Genomic DNA, 14505 nt, shown 5'->3' on the forward strand with positions numbered 1-14505 from the left:
CCCCCTGGGCTTATGCACACCACGCCTTCAACCGGCTGCAGGCTGCTCGGATGCCACGTGTAGTGATTTTGAGGCTGTGCTTGGAGGAGCTCAGGTACTCGCTTGCCAAGGTGCCCGAAATCCCTCCAGCGGCACCCCTTCCTCCTGTCAAGGCCCAGGTGCCCACGCACAGTCGGCAGGCAGGGAGGCTATTGGGTTACCCACTCAGGGGCAGGCAGGGCTGTTAGTTTCGTATAAATTGGCCCATCAGATGCGCTGGGACTCCAGAGGGTATTGTCATTGACACTGGGAAGTTTGGTGGAGGTTGGTGAGAGGGTGAAGGGGTGCTGGGGAACCCCTGTCTGAGACAGGAAGACCAGGGGCATCTGTGTATGTGGGAGGGTACCAGCCATCACAGGCAATGCCTAGCGCAGGCCTGTCTCTGCCATGGACTGCCGGTGAGGCCTCAGTTTCCCCATCTGGGAATCAAGAAGCTGACTTCAACAGTGTCACTGGAGTCTTTTCCGGGCTGACATTCCAGATTTCTAAAAGCCCAGAAGTCTAAGATACGGTTATTTGTTCCGAGCCCCCCAGGCACCAAGCTCTGGGCAGATTTCTGGGGCACCCTGGGGGTCACCAGACCACACCTGCCTTCTCCCTGTCGCATCCTTGAAGACGGCCAGGAGTTGCAGTGCAGGCAGCCAGAAGGGGTGGCCCCTGCAGATGCCAGTCTAGTCTTCCTGCCAAGGATGCTAAGGGTCACAGGTGATTCCGTAGCAGGGTGGAGGAGGCTGGGGAGGGAGCATGAGACTTGAGCCAGCCATCATCATTGAACTGTAAGCTCCAGAAGTCTGGGGAACCTCCAGGCCTCTCTCACCCAAGGAGCTGGCCTGGTCCTTGGAGGGCCTTCAGTCTGTCCTCTGAGGCCAGGGAGACACAGACTCCCCATGGACACACAGCGGTCTCTAGTAGCAGACCTGGGTCCAGAACCCAGATGTCCAGACTCTCATCCACCATCCCAGAGCAGCTGCCTGCCACCCTCCCTGCCACTCCCCTCCCAGACCCCGGCCCAGCCTTGCCGCTTTTCTGTTCTGCCAGGGTGTACGGCTGCAGCCGCCAGGAGCCTGTGGTGGAGGTCCTGGCATCGGGGGCCATCATGGCGGTGGTCTGGAAGAAGGGCCTGCACAGCTACTACGACCCCTTTATGCTCTCCGTGCAGCCGGTGGTCTTCCAGGGTGAGGGGTGAGGGGACTCTGGGGCAGGGGAGGGGTGGTGGTAGAACCCCAGGGGCCTCCACTGGGCTCACTGCTCACCTTTTTGCCTAACTTGGGGACGGGATGGAGAGGGAAGTTTCTGGAAGCTCCTGCTGCTCTCCACTCCCCATCCTGGCCCCACTCTTCCTTCCGCCATTTGCACTTCCACCCCGCTCTGCCCCTTGACCCTCCTACCCGTTCGCAGTCTCTGTCTTCCCGGCATTGCTCCCTCACTTCTCTCCTCTTTCCCTCTCCATCCTTCTTCCTCCTTTTCTCTTTTCTGTGCTGACTGCCTCTCCTCCCTCCTCACCCTCCTGGACCTGTGTCCCCTCCCCTCTGCCCCTCCCTGCCCTCTTCCCTCGGCACCCACCAGTGGCTGGGCCTGGAACACCGGTCTGTTTGCAGCAGGACTCAGAACTCCTTGGATTCTGCCCTAGACAGTCCGCTTACGGCCAAGAGGGCACAGGGAGCTTGGGGAGGCATGATGGCAGCACAGCCAGGCCAGGGCCACCGGTGTGACAGGTCCCCCACTGCCCTCCCAGCCCCCACCCTCCTCCTGCTTCAGGACCTCCCTCCTTGCCCCCTTCCTAGGAAGGGCACGTCCCACTCTGCACTGGACAGCTGTCCTGGGCTGGGGCCAGCCATACCTCTGGGCAGGAAGCTCAAACTTTGCCATTTCTGGAGCTTGGGAGGGGAAGATGGCAGAGAGGAAGCCACAGAGTATTGGCAGCTGCTTCTCCCCCGACCCTTGTCCCCAGTCTGCTCCCTCCCACTCAGGGTCCCCGCCCTCTTCTCGGTTTATCCCTAAACTCTCTGGCAGGGACCAGGGTCCCCAGCTGGCCAAGCTGGAGCTCTAAATGGGTAGCAGAGCTGTTCTCTTGGGAGTCTGACACAGGCTTAAGGCAGGAGGGAACAAACGGCTTTGGGGGCCCTGGCCCCATGGAGAGATGGCCGGGGCAGCTGAGCGTGCTCCTGTCCTGACCCCTGGACCCCTCAGCTTCTCACTGTGTAGCCTCAACCAAGCCACTCCTTTTCTCCGAACCTCATCTTGGAAAAGGGGAACAGCTCTCTCTCTCTCCCAGCCGCCACCGTGAGGCCTGCGCAGGTGTGAATGCATTTTGTAAACTGGCGAGTGCTGTCCCGCAAATGTCAATAACTAACACGGATCACACACTTACTACATGCCAGGCTGTTTGAATGTTTTATGTCTTTTTAATCCTCTTTACTACCCTATGAGGTGTGTGCTATTATTGTCCCCATTTTACAGATGAGGAAACTGAGACCCAGGTTCACACAGTTACGCTTAACCACAGCACTTTGCTGGCAGAGGTGGTAGGGGTGGTGGGGTTACAAGCTGCGCTCGCCTGCTGGGAGGTGCAGCCAGGGGACCCCGTGTAATGGCTGCTCTCCTGGTCCAGCCTGCGAGGTGAACCTGACGCTGGATGACAGGCTGGACTCCCAGGGCGTCCTCAGCACCCCGTACTTCCCCAGCTACTACTCGCCCCGAACCCACTGCTCCTGGCACCTCACGGTGAGACCCCACCCTGCCTGCCCACCTGTCCTCTGCCCCAAGCACAGCACCGGTCCCCGGTAACCTGGGATGAGAGCGGGCAGTGTCCTGCTTCTGCTGAAGCGCCCACAGGCTGAGCCCTGGGTACCAATCCTGCTAGGGTGGAGAGGGGTGTGGGCGAGGTCTCCCTCTGTGGATCACGGCAATGCCTGTTTGTTGAGTGACTGACAGACTTTAGCCCCACCTGGGATTCTGTGTCTCCTTCTCTTTGTTGTTAGGGAGGTGGGTTCACCAACCTGGCCACACCCCATGGGCCACCTGATGGCCCGCTCCTCCCTCCCAGGTGCCCTCTCTGGACTACGGCTTGGCCCTCTGGTTTGATGCCTATGCACTGCGGAGGCAGAAGTATGATTTGCCGTGCACCCAGGGCCAGTGGACAATCCAGAGCAGGAGGTACTACTTCCTCTCCTCCCTCCAGCTTCCTCTCCTCCCTCCAGCTTCCTCTCCTCCCTCCAGCTTCCTCTCCTCCCTCCAGCTTCCTTTCCTCCCTCCCCCTCCCTCTCCTCCCTCCCCTACAAGTGACCCCCTCATTGGAAGCCCAAGTCCCCAGCCTCAGAGGGACAGCAGGGGAAGCCAGCAGTGGCTGGGGCTGGTGTTGGGCCTGTTGTCCTCGTCCCAGCCCACCGCTCTGGCCTCAGCTTCCCCTCTAGGTACCCCAGCAGTCTCAGACACTCTTGGTCATCAGACACCTTGGATGTTGGTTCTAATTACAGCAAAATAGTCTCATCTCCTTGGGTGCTGTAACCCCCTCTGGCACCCTCAATCCTTCAGTAAAATGATTCCAGAGCCACAGGACTCATGGGCACTTCGGTGCCTTCCCCCTAAACCCAAGGTGTACCATCCAAGGGGCCTCTCCCTTATCATGACCCCCTGCTGCACAGCCAGGTCCAAACCCATTGCACAGGGTAACATGGAAATCACGGATGCCCTGGATCCCCCGAATCCCCAACAGAGCACTTGCCCTCTTCCCTGCTCTTGCCCTTGCCCCCTCTGGTAACTAAGTTTCTGACAAAGAAGTGAGTCCTTCCAGGGATGTGAGCAAGAGACAGCAGAGTTAGGCTAAGCGACCACCATCACCAGGGTCACTATGGCATGAGGCCAATAAGTGCCCCCTGGGCCTGGCCACCAGGCGGCCATGGGTGGTGCCAGCAGCTTCAGAGGCCTGGGGTGGGCAGGGAGGCAGGGAAACAGAGACAGGGTATATGGACAGGTTTTCATTTGTCTGGGAAGAAAAGAGAACTAGGCAATTCAAGGAAGGGGCATTTAAGACAGGAGAGGTTCCGTATCTCAAACGTGTGGATCATCCCAGCAACCCCAGAGGGAGAGAAGAAGGCTCAGGTGCAGGTAATATTGTTTAGAGGGTGGAGGGTGGGCAAGAGGAGAGGGAGGCCCTCCCACGGCTCCATTGTTGGGGAGCAGAGGTTTGGGGAGAGAGAAGAGGAATATTGAAGCAGCGATGGCAGAGCCAGGGAGACCCTTCCCCTGGGAATCCAGGGTGAAAACGGTCATCGTGTCAGCGTCAGGAAAGAGGAGACTACCCCTCATCACAGACTGGGCTCTGCCCTCCCTTCCAACCCCAGAATTCTGGGGGCCTAATGGGTTGAGAGTCTAGTACGCAAGATTCATCATTTCTTGGTTTCACAGAGTTTGAATATCCAAGATGCCAGTCTTGGAAGATGCCAAAATTGCAAGGCTCTGGGGCTCTAGATTTCTTGGATTTCTGGGGTCTGAGTTCCCATTCACCAACACTTGTAATTTGCTTGTTGGTTGATCCTATTCAAAAGGATCATCCAGACAAAAGGTGACAGAGAATGACAAGGTTTGCTTGACTCCTTTTTGCAATTTATCTGGGACTAGGATTAAAGGAAAGGAGAAGAATTACCCATGGTATGATTTAGGACTATGCTGTTGGGGGTGACATGGGGAGTGACTTTGGGCCTGTGCTGCTGGGGGTGACATGGGGTGTGACTTCAGGCCTGTGCTGTTGGGGGTGACATGGTGAAACAGTGGCTTCAGGGCTTTGCATTTGGTGATGATATGCTGATGGAGTGTGACATCAGGCCTGTGCTGCTGGGGTGACATGCTGGTTCGGTGACATCAGGTCTGTGCTGTCTGGAGAGAAGGCATCTGTAGCATGATGGGGGCACCTCTGGGAATGGTTGCCCTGACCCTCATGGAGCTCCCTTGGGGCTGCCTTGCTGCTCACTTAGGCTGAGGATGGCTGGCCTCACCCCCGCTCACAGGAACCCGCAGGGTGACCCTGAGATGGATCCATGATTCACAGTTCTGCGAATGATGAGAACATGTTTTCCTGCCTCCCTCCCTACCCCAGAGCTGAACTTTATGTCTCAGGGAGGCTCAGAAAGGAGAAGGAACACTCTTGGATCTGACACCCCCATCTCATCCCTCACCCCCATGGCAATTCCATTTGCCAGAGGTGGGGCCCCAGCATTCAGGGGTTGTGGGGAGTTCAGTGGCCTGGAGTTAGGGGCTAAGACAGGTGTTCAGTGCATTGGCCCAACAACCTGTGTGGTCATCGGCACCGTTCCCATTTCCCAGAGAAGAAAATCAAGGCTCAGCAGGATTAGGTAACATGCAGATGGGTCCACAGTTGGGGTCTCTCCCATACCCCACCAGCCACAAACAGCAGGCCAAAGGATGCTCCACCCCATGCTTCCTGGGGGAGGGCCCTCCTCCCTCCCTGATGCAGTCAGGCAAGGGTCTGGGTACTGGGGAGACAGGGACTTCGTGAGCTACCCTTGGGTAATGACAGAGAGAGTGTGGAACACGGATGGGAGAATCTTTTCCCTAATCCAAAGGAATGATGCCTCATTGGTGAATTTGAGGCACTAGGACAGCTTCCAATGGGGTGGAGGGATCTCCCCAGAGTCTCTGAGCACCATTGAGCTATAGAACGTGTGGGCTGGACTGGTCCTAGCACCCAACCTACGGTACAGGTGGGGAAACTGGGATCAGCGATGGTTAAAAGGACTTGGCCTTTTGTCCCTGTCTTTTCTGCCTTTCAGTGGTGGACATGGACGTCAGGGTGTAGCTAAGCGGTGGCTGGGTGGTGAGGATGAGGCCTGGCAGTTCCCCGTGCCCCCATAGCTCCCCTCTCTCTGTCCAGGCCTCCCTTGCCACATGGGGGTGGAAGTGCTCAGTGGAATCTGGCGTCAGGGTTTGCATAGATCTCTAGATGCGCTCCCTTCCTTGTCTGTGAAACAAGGGGTTCAGGCCAGCCCCAACCTTTGATTACTTACCCATCAGGGAGATGCTGTCTCCCATACAAGTTGCATTTATTAATTCCTGGCCAAAGGCCATTCCAAGTCAGGCTGGTGAGGTGGAAAGCGCTTTAGTGTCGAAACCAGACAGGCCAGGGCTCAGCACCTGTCTCTTCTGCTTCCTACCTGGGCGAGGACTTAGATCTCCCAGCCTCAGGTAACTCATCTGAAAAAAGGTCGTGAAAGAGACCCCCGCCCTGGGAAGACTAAGTGAGACAGTGCATGGAGAACACTGCACACGCAGGCGTGGGTCAAGTGCAGCGACCCTGCGTTCCTCACCGGCTGTCACTCCGCTCTGGGCAGGCACAAGCTGAGGGGTTTACGGTGCTGGCTCTTTCAGCCTCAACAACCCAGCGAGGAATCACGTGCCTGTACAGACTTCATAGACCAGTGAGACACCCAAGACAGAGACACGAAGTAATTTGCACAAAGTCACCCAGCTCGTTGAGCCAGACCTAAGGCCAGGCAGCCTGATCCGGAGTGCACGTGGGTGCACAGATGCATGTCTGTGTGCGTGCGTCCATGCATGTCTGTGCACGTGTGTGTGCATGTGTGTGTGGTCCACGTGTGCGATTCTTCCCTCTGGGCCTCTAGTGGCCCATGCCAGCTGGTGACTCCCTCAGCCATCCCCAGCCAACCCACCGGCATCCGGATGGGGGGATGGATGGTTTCTGTGGCTGTCCCACCAGCTGCAGAGTGGCCTGGGAAGTCCCAGCCCTTTCTTCTCAGACTTTCATTAAGGGTCCAGGATCCCCAGGGGCAGACTCTTGTCCCCTCCCCGCAGACTCCTCCTGTGCGAATGACTGTGGAAGGGAAGGCAGAGGTGGCACCTGCGAACCATCTGCACTGGGACACCGTGCCCTCTAGTTATGATCATGGGCGATAGTGATCATCCCATGTAGATGCTGAGAAATTCTTAGAATGAGCGATGTTGGAAATCTGCTTGTGTGGGTGGCAAAGACATGAGAGGTCTAGGGAAGAGCAGATTTTCAGACAAGGCACTTTAGGGAGGGGGGAGGTGCAGTCCTTTGGCCCAGAATGCCCATTGATGGAGAGGGTGTGTCAGGGGAGAGGGTATCTTAACCCTCAAGTGCCAGCGTAGTGATGAGGAAAGGCTGGCCTGGGCCCCCCACGGGCTGAGCATCCTTAGGCACCTCACCTGACTCCTCTGACCCCGTGGTGCCTCCTTCACCCCGACCTACCTGCTGTCTACCTAGCTTCTCCTGGTGCCCGCTTGAGCCCAGCTGAGGCCTCATGCGCTTGAGAGGCCTGAGGGTGGTAGAAGGACTTGGCCTGTGAGATCTGACCACGGCTGCTCCGTTTCGCAGAAGCCACTCTCACGGGCTGCCACCAAAGCACAGGCTTCCCCCTTTCTGGGAACCTGCCTCCCGCCAGCTTCCTCTCCTGTGACATCACTTCTCTTGTGATCCGCCCCACCATTTCCACTCACTCCCAGCCAGTGGGGACAGGCAGAATCATGGGTTCCCTAGGCCAGCTGAAGCCACCCCTGACCTGGCCTGGCCTGGCTGTTGGGTCGCCCTTGTGTTCTCTGGAGCCCTGGTGGCCAGTACAGCCGGCAGCCACACACGCTCAGTGAGAATTTCAGTGTGGCTGACCTGAGCTGGGCTGGCCATGCAGGAGAGCGCCAGCTACTTCCTCCATGAGCTCACAACCTGACGTCAGCAGGTGCTTCAAAGAAGTCATTTCCTATGCATGCCTTAAACCATGCCACAAGGGAGATATGATCACCCGTTTTACAAATGTGAAAACTAAAGCTTGCTGAGGGTGACCCAAGGTCACACAGCTTATTCCTGGGGCAAAGTCAGGCTGTCAGTTCAGCTCTGCAGCCCCAGGTCCAGAGCTCTGGCCATGCTGGGTGTTGCTGTCCTCCCCTCTTCAGCACTTGCCTTCTGTGACCCTCCTTCCCCTTTAACCTGTTTGTAGGTAAGGGCATGGTGGTGTGCACTCATCCACCCATGCACCCTTCCTTCCTTCTTCCTTCTTGTGTTCTCCCCGCCCTTCCATCCATCCACCCATCCATGCATTTATCCCTCCAGGCAGTACTTCCTGACAGGTCCCTTCCTGACAGGGTACCTCCTGGATGAGGCAAGAAGGAAATATTCCCCATATTCAATGAGGTGAGGAAGCAAGGCAGGCCACACAGTGCAAAAATGTGCCTTCAGACACTCAGTACTTTGTAGCCGAGATGAACTGGCAGGCATTGCAGCAGTCAGGCTTCTGGTGCTTCTTGGAGAGGGCTAGAGAGGAGCACTTGAAGGACAGGAGGCACTGGAGAGCCAGAGAATGTGCACCCTCTCCTAGAAAGCTCTGCAGCAGAAACAGAAAACTCAGATGGGCCAAGGGGCCAGGCCAGGGCTAGAGCCTATGACCGGGGTAGTTTTCCAGGCTCTTTTCTTTCTTTCCTTCCTTCCTTCTTTCCTTCCTTCCTTCTTTCTTTTTTCTTTCTTTCTTTCTTTTCTTTTCTTTCTTTCTTTCTCTTTCTTTCTTTCCTTCCTTCCTTCTTTCTTTCCTTCTTTCTCTTCTTCTTCTTCCTCCTTCTCCTCCTCCTCCTTCTCCTCCTCCTTCTCCTTCTTCTCCTTTTCCCTTCTCCCTTCCTCTTCTTCTGTTTCTCCTCCTCCTCTTCTTTCTTCTTCTTTTTCTTCTTCCTCTTCTTCTCCTTCTCCTCCTCCTTCTCCTTTCTTCCTCTTCATCTTTCTTCCTCCTCCTCCTCCTTCTTCCTCCTCTTCCTCTTCCTCTTCTCCTTCTCCTTCTAGAGGAGCAAGAATCTGGATTATTATGTGAAATTAGCTCGCGACTCAATGAAGCAATTTCTACACGCTGCATAAACACATTGTCTTTATGCTGAGTGACTCCCCCTGGGCCACTAGATTTCAACCCCTGCCTTGAATTCCTCTCTGGTGCTTTCTAAGCAGAGGCTTGTCCTAGGGGTCCACCACCTCTACCCCTGCTCCAGGCCTCCAGAGTGAGAACCAAATGCCACCCAGGCAGACAGTTTCCCGGGTACGCGGTGAAGCCTTGGGGAAAGGTTGCTGCCAGCTACAGGCTGGTTCTAGGACTCTCCCTGGAGGTTAATAGAGAGAACTTCCTGTAGCAGGCACAGGTGCCTTTGCCTTACAGCCCCTGCCCAAGGCTTGGGTGACACTGCAGCCCTCTACGCAGTTGCTTCTAGGGTGAAACGTTCCACTCCCCTCCAACCCCGGCTTGGGTTCCTTCTCTGTCTCTCCATAATCTCCCTGTGACTGTGGGAGGGACACCCCAAGGCCCATGGGATGTGCTTGACTCCTCATTCCCCGGACCAGTCCTTCCCAACCCCTGGCTCCCCTGTCTACTTCCTGAGGTCCTTCTGTGAGGAAAACAATCCATGATAACTTTATAAACAGACATCAAAACCAGGGTTTCCTGGGTTTTACGAGGGCAAGAGGGCCGGGTTTGCTCAGGGGCGCCCCCTGGCGGTGCCTTGTCCCCCACCGGCCCTGCTGGGCTGGGGAACCACGGTGGGAGGCAGCGGCTCCCAACCTGCTCTGTCTCAGGACCCAGTTACTCTCTGCAAAATGACTGAGCACCCTAAAGAGTTGTTGCTTATACAGGTTATAGATCTATACCTGTAGCATTAGAAATTGGAACAAAATTTTAAAATGTTTATTAATTCCTTTAATGTAATTATCAGCCCATTACACATTTGAATATAAACAATATTCTATGCAAATTAGTTGCATTCTCCAAAAGCAAAAACATTTAGTGGCAAGAGTACTGTCCTTTTACATTTTTGTACATTTCTTTAACAACTGGCTTCACAGACCACAGGCGGGACCTTCGAATCTGCCTCCGAGTTCCATCAGTCCCGATGTCACACATCACGTAGTCTCTGGAAAACTCATCTGTCACCTTATGAGAGAATGAGGGCAAAAAAGGCAAATGACATCTGAATGTTACTAAAAAAAAAAAGACTTTTGGACCCCAGGGGGTCCCCTGACTGTGCTCTGAGAACTGCTGGTTGGTGTAAGGGTAAGATCGTGATCACTGTGGCCAGATAGACTTATGGGGGTGCCAGAGTCTAGGCCAAGTCTGTGGAGGACATGGGGGATGTAGGGGGCTCAGACCTCAGAGCTACTGGTGCAGTGGGAATCAGGATCCCTCCCGCCAAGCAAGCTAGGTGAGCTCTTCTGGGCCCTGAGGCCAGATTCTGACGACACCTTGGCTCCTGCGCTCATGAGCCTCATCTGTAAAATGGGATGAGAGCAATTCCTCCCTCCCTGGGGGGAGGTGCTGCTTGAACCTCAGAATCCCCGTGCAACGAGGCCTTGTGATGCCATAGCCGATGAGGCTCAGCCCCAGCCACACACCTTGAGATGTTAAAACAGCCTCAAAGCTCATCTTCAGCTGTTCAGTGGCTGGTGAATTGATTAACTTATTGAACGGTTAAGTGCTTACCACGTTCTAGAAGTTCTGGGGAAGTGCCTGGCCCCTGGGAATCATGGCTGGCTCCGAGGGGTTTGGATTTGCTGTGGGGTATCTCCATCGGCCCTCAGGGTTATTCCTGATGCTCTCTGGATTTCCTTCTGCTTTCTCTGCCAGGGGCATTTTCAGCTGTCCCTGCAGATTTTCAGCCTGCGCCCTGGGTGTGTTTTCCCCATCTGCAAAGCGCTCTGATTTGCTCTGTGGCGGGCATTTCTATGAGCTGAGGAAGCTGTCCCCATCTGTTCTGCAAGCGTGTCCCACCTGGGATGAAAAGGAACCCCCGGCGGCTGTGGAGGGAGGGTTCCACTGTTCTCGGGGAGTGGTTACACCCACTCTGAGAAGGCATGCCGCTGCCCACTCACTCTGGGGGACTAGGTGTGCTGGACTCTCTGCAGGAGGAGCCCCTGAGCCTATGACCTAGAGACGGGAGGGCTCCTACCTGTTCTCTGGTAGGAGAGAAAGACTCAGCCTCTCTGGAGGTTCCCCCACCTGCTCTGTTTAAACAAGTATATCTTCTTGGTGGTGGTGTGGCAGGGGAGCAGGGACGGTGTTCTCCAGCAGGGATGTGAGGGTGCTCCCACAGCTGCGGGTGGTCCCACCCCGTGAGGCCATGCACGGAGAAGGTGCTGCCCATCAGCACTAAGTTACTGGTCATGGGAGAAGGACTGGTCCTTCCCTCAAACCCACAGTGTCACAAGGAGGCAGGAGGGTTGGTGCCTAAATGGGGAACACTGCTGCCCCCTCGTCCCACACCAACCTCAAGGCGAATGGCCTTGCACATCTGTGGACAGTGGGCCAGTCAAGGGCTTTTGCCTCGACTGACACACTGAAGCCTTTTGTCAGATTCAAGGTCAACAGAAATAATTTTTCCTTCCTTCCTTCCTCCCTCCCTCCCTTCCTCCCTCCCTCTCTCTCTCTCTCCCTCCTTTCTTTTTTAGATGTAGTTTCGTGCCCTTATTGCCCAGGCTGGAGTGCAATGGTGCAATCTCGGCTCACCGAAACCTCCACCTCCTGGGTTCAAGAGATTTTCCTGCCTCAGCCTCCAGAGTAGCTGGGATTACAGGCATGCGCCACCACACCCGGCTAATTTTGTATTTTTAGTAGCGACGGGGTTTCTCCATGTTGGTCAGGCTGGTCTCGAACTCCTGACCTCAGGTGATCCACCCACCTCGGCCTCTCAAAATGCTGGGATTACAGGTGTGAGCCACTGCTCCTGGCCAATTTTTCTTGTTTTATAAGGGAGGAAAGTGAGGCTCAAAGAAGGACCCTGACTTGCTAGAACCTCACAGTTCACAGGTCACTGTGACTAGAATTGAGTTTTATCTGGCAAGCCATTGAAGAATTTTGAGCAGGGGAGTGATATAGCCAGGCTACTTTCTAGAAGATGACTCTGGGGGTGAACAGTCACCCAAGGGAGAAATCAGGGCAGAGGAGGCGCAGTGGGGGTGCAGCTCCCCCTGCCCCTCTGGCTGCCCTGTCCTTGCTCTGTGCACGGGACCCAGGAGACCAGCCAGTGCAGCCCTGAGTTGTGTCTGATTTCCCCCAGGCTGTGTGGCTTGCGCATCCTGCAGCCTTACGCCGAGAGGATCCCCGTGGTGGCCACAGCCGGCATCACCATCAATTTCACCTCCCAGATCTCCCTCACAGGGCCTGGTGTGCGGGTGCACTATGGCTTGTACAACCAGTCGGACCGTGAGTATGGGCAGCCAGGGGAACCCCCTGCAGTGACTCCCTGCCTCTTGGCCATCCCTGGAACCACCAAGGGGGCTGTAGGCAGCTGCTTATGAGGCCGAACAAAAGGAGGGGGAGAGAGAGAGAGAGAGAGAGAGAGAGAGAGAGAGAGAGTGTGTTTGTGCTTGCACAAATTTATGCAGCTTTGTGTGTGCCCACGTGTGCAAGGCAGCCACATGGGTTTGCAAGAATACACACTCATACATAGCCTGTGCGTGTGTCTGGATATGTATGTCCGCTTGGAATGTGTACACAGGTGCCCAGGAACACATGGTGCCTGTCCATGTGTGTGTGAGTGAACAGGTGCATGCATGTCTTTGTGTGCCTTCGGGGGTATGCATGGCCTAACGGCGCCCTCCCTGCCTCCACGGTCCCCTGTGGTTTCGCAGCCTGCCCTGGAGAGTTCCTCTGCTCTGTGAACGGACTCTGCGTCCCTGCCTGTGATGGGGTCAAGGACTGCCCCAATGGCCTGGATGAGAGAAACTGCGGTGAGCAACCCGCCCGCACATCCCTCCTCTCCCCGCCAATCCCTCCTCCCTCCTCACCTTCCCTGCTCTGAGCTGAGTGGAGACCCCACTCCTACATGTAGCTTCCATTATCAACACCCAGGAAGTGGGGTTCGCTCACTGTGCGGGGGTGGCAAGATGAGACCACCTCGTGGGACAGTGGCAGGGACAAGTGGGGAGCCAGGTCTCCTGACTTCCAGCTCAGGGCTATCACCCCCACCCCTGTCCCAGCCAGCCTTCCAAGAAGGAACAGAATGGGTGAGGGAGATGTCCCCCTCCTCTGCCCTGTCAAAGGTTTAAATATGTGGGAAGAGGGAAGCAAGATGTTCATGGCCGGTGGGGGTGATCCTGCCACGGTGCTGGGGGAGGTGCCTCATATTTGGAAACTGAACATCTGGCTTCAAGTTCTGGCTCAGCCGAGTGACCTTGGACAAGGCGCCTCATCTGTTTCCACCAATGAAATGGGGTATCTCACAAGGTTGCTGTGAAACTTTGGGCGTAAAGTAGCAGAGAAAGAGGCCGGGCGCAGTGGCTCACGCCTGTAATCCCAGCACTTTGGGGGAGCGGATCAACTGAGGTCAGGAGTTCAAGATCAGCCTGGTCAACATGGTGAAACCCTGTCTCTACAAAAAGTACAATAATTAGCTGGGTGTGGTGGCAGGAGCCTGTAATCCCAGCTACTTGGGAGTCTGAGGCAGGAGAATCGCTTGAACCTGGGAGGTTGCGGTGAGATCGTGCCATTGCACTCCAGCCTTCATGACAAGAGCGAGATTCCGTCTTGAAAAAAAAATAATAAAATTAAATTAAATTAATTTAAAGTAAAGTAGCAGAGAGAGATTTGTGATCGGTAATGTGCAATACAGCACACCTTCCACAGGCATTGCCAAGCCCTGGCTGGCTCCTCTGGCTTCCTCCCACCTGTCCCCTCTCTGTGTCTCCACACAGTTTGCAGAGCCACATTCCAGTGCCAAGAGGACAGCACGTGCATCTCACTGCTTAAGGTCTGTGACGGGCAGCCTGACTGTCTCAACGGCAGCGATGAAGAGCGGTGCCAGGAAGGTAGGACAGGGCCTGGCTGAGTGTCTGGAGGGACACCAAAGGCAGTCTAGGCCTGCTACATGCTTCAGCAAAGGTTTCTAGCTTCTTGTCCCAACACCCACCAACCCCTCTGTATTTACACCTGTATATCTATCCATCCATCCATCCATCCATTCATCTATCTTCTGGTCTCCAATCACCCTGTCTGTCCATCAATTCATACAGCTACCCATTTATCCATGCATCTACTGACCTTTGTAACCACTGATTTCTCTATCATCAAACTGTCAATCTACCCACTTATTAGTTTGGCTGACTACCTGCCTGTAATGGCCACTGTTCCATCCATCTGTCCATCCATCCATCCATCATCAATCCATCATCCATCCATCATCCATTCATCCATCCATCCACCCATCCATCATCCATCCATCCATCCATCCATCCATCCATCCACCATCCATCATCCATCCATCCATCCATCCATCCATCCATCCATCCATCCATTCATCATCCATCCATCCATCCATCCATCCATCCATCCATCCATCATCCATCCATCCATCCATCATCCATCCATCCATCCATCTATCCCTTCCTTCCTTCCTCCATCATCCATCCATCCATCCATCTACCATCCATCCATCCATCCATCCACCCCACCCATC

At 55.2% G+C, this 14505-nt stretch overlaps 1 protein-coding gene and 1 long non-coding RNA gene across 3 annotated transcripts in view; one reads left to right on the top strand and one right to left on the bottom strand.

Annotated features, from left to right (window-relative positions):
* Nucleotides 1-14505, top strand: part of TMPRSS6 (transmembrane serine protease 6) — a 39916-nt gene that overhangs the window by 19043 nt on the left and 6368 nt on the right. For both annotated transcript variants that reach the window (XM_031656326.1, XM_031656327.1), the window contains 6 exons: nt 1078-1214; nt 2651-2763; nt 3086-3195; nt 12109-12254; nt 12683-12781; nt 13745-13858. In XM_031656326.1, coding sequence (XP_031512186.1) covers nt 1078-1214; nt 2651-2763; nt 3086-3195; nt 12109-12254; nt 12683-12781; nt 13745-13858 — 719 coding nt within the window. The remainder of the gene's footprint in view (nt 1-1077; nt 1215-2650; nt 2764-3085; nt 3196-12108; nt 12255-12682; nt 12782-13744; nt 13859-14505) is intronic.
* On the bottom strand, nt 4825-6144 carry LOC116270732. Its single transcript, XR_004178898.1, has 3 exons — nt 6063-6144; nt 5009-5088; nt 4825-4914 (listed from the first exon to the last, which is right to left on the bottom strand). It is a non-coding gene; the product is annotated as an uncharacterized LOC116270732 (long non-coding RNA).

Source organism: Papio anubis, chromosome 16 (assembly GCF_008728515.1).
Source record: "Papio anubis isolate 15944 chromosome 16, Panubis1.0, whole genome shotgun sequence".
NCBI classification, from domain to species: Eukaryota; Metazoa; Chordata; class Mammalia; order Primates; family Cercopithecidae; genus Papio; species Papio anubis.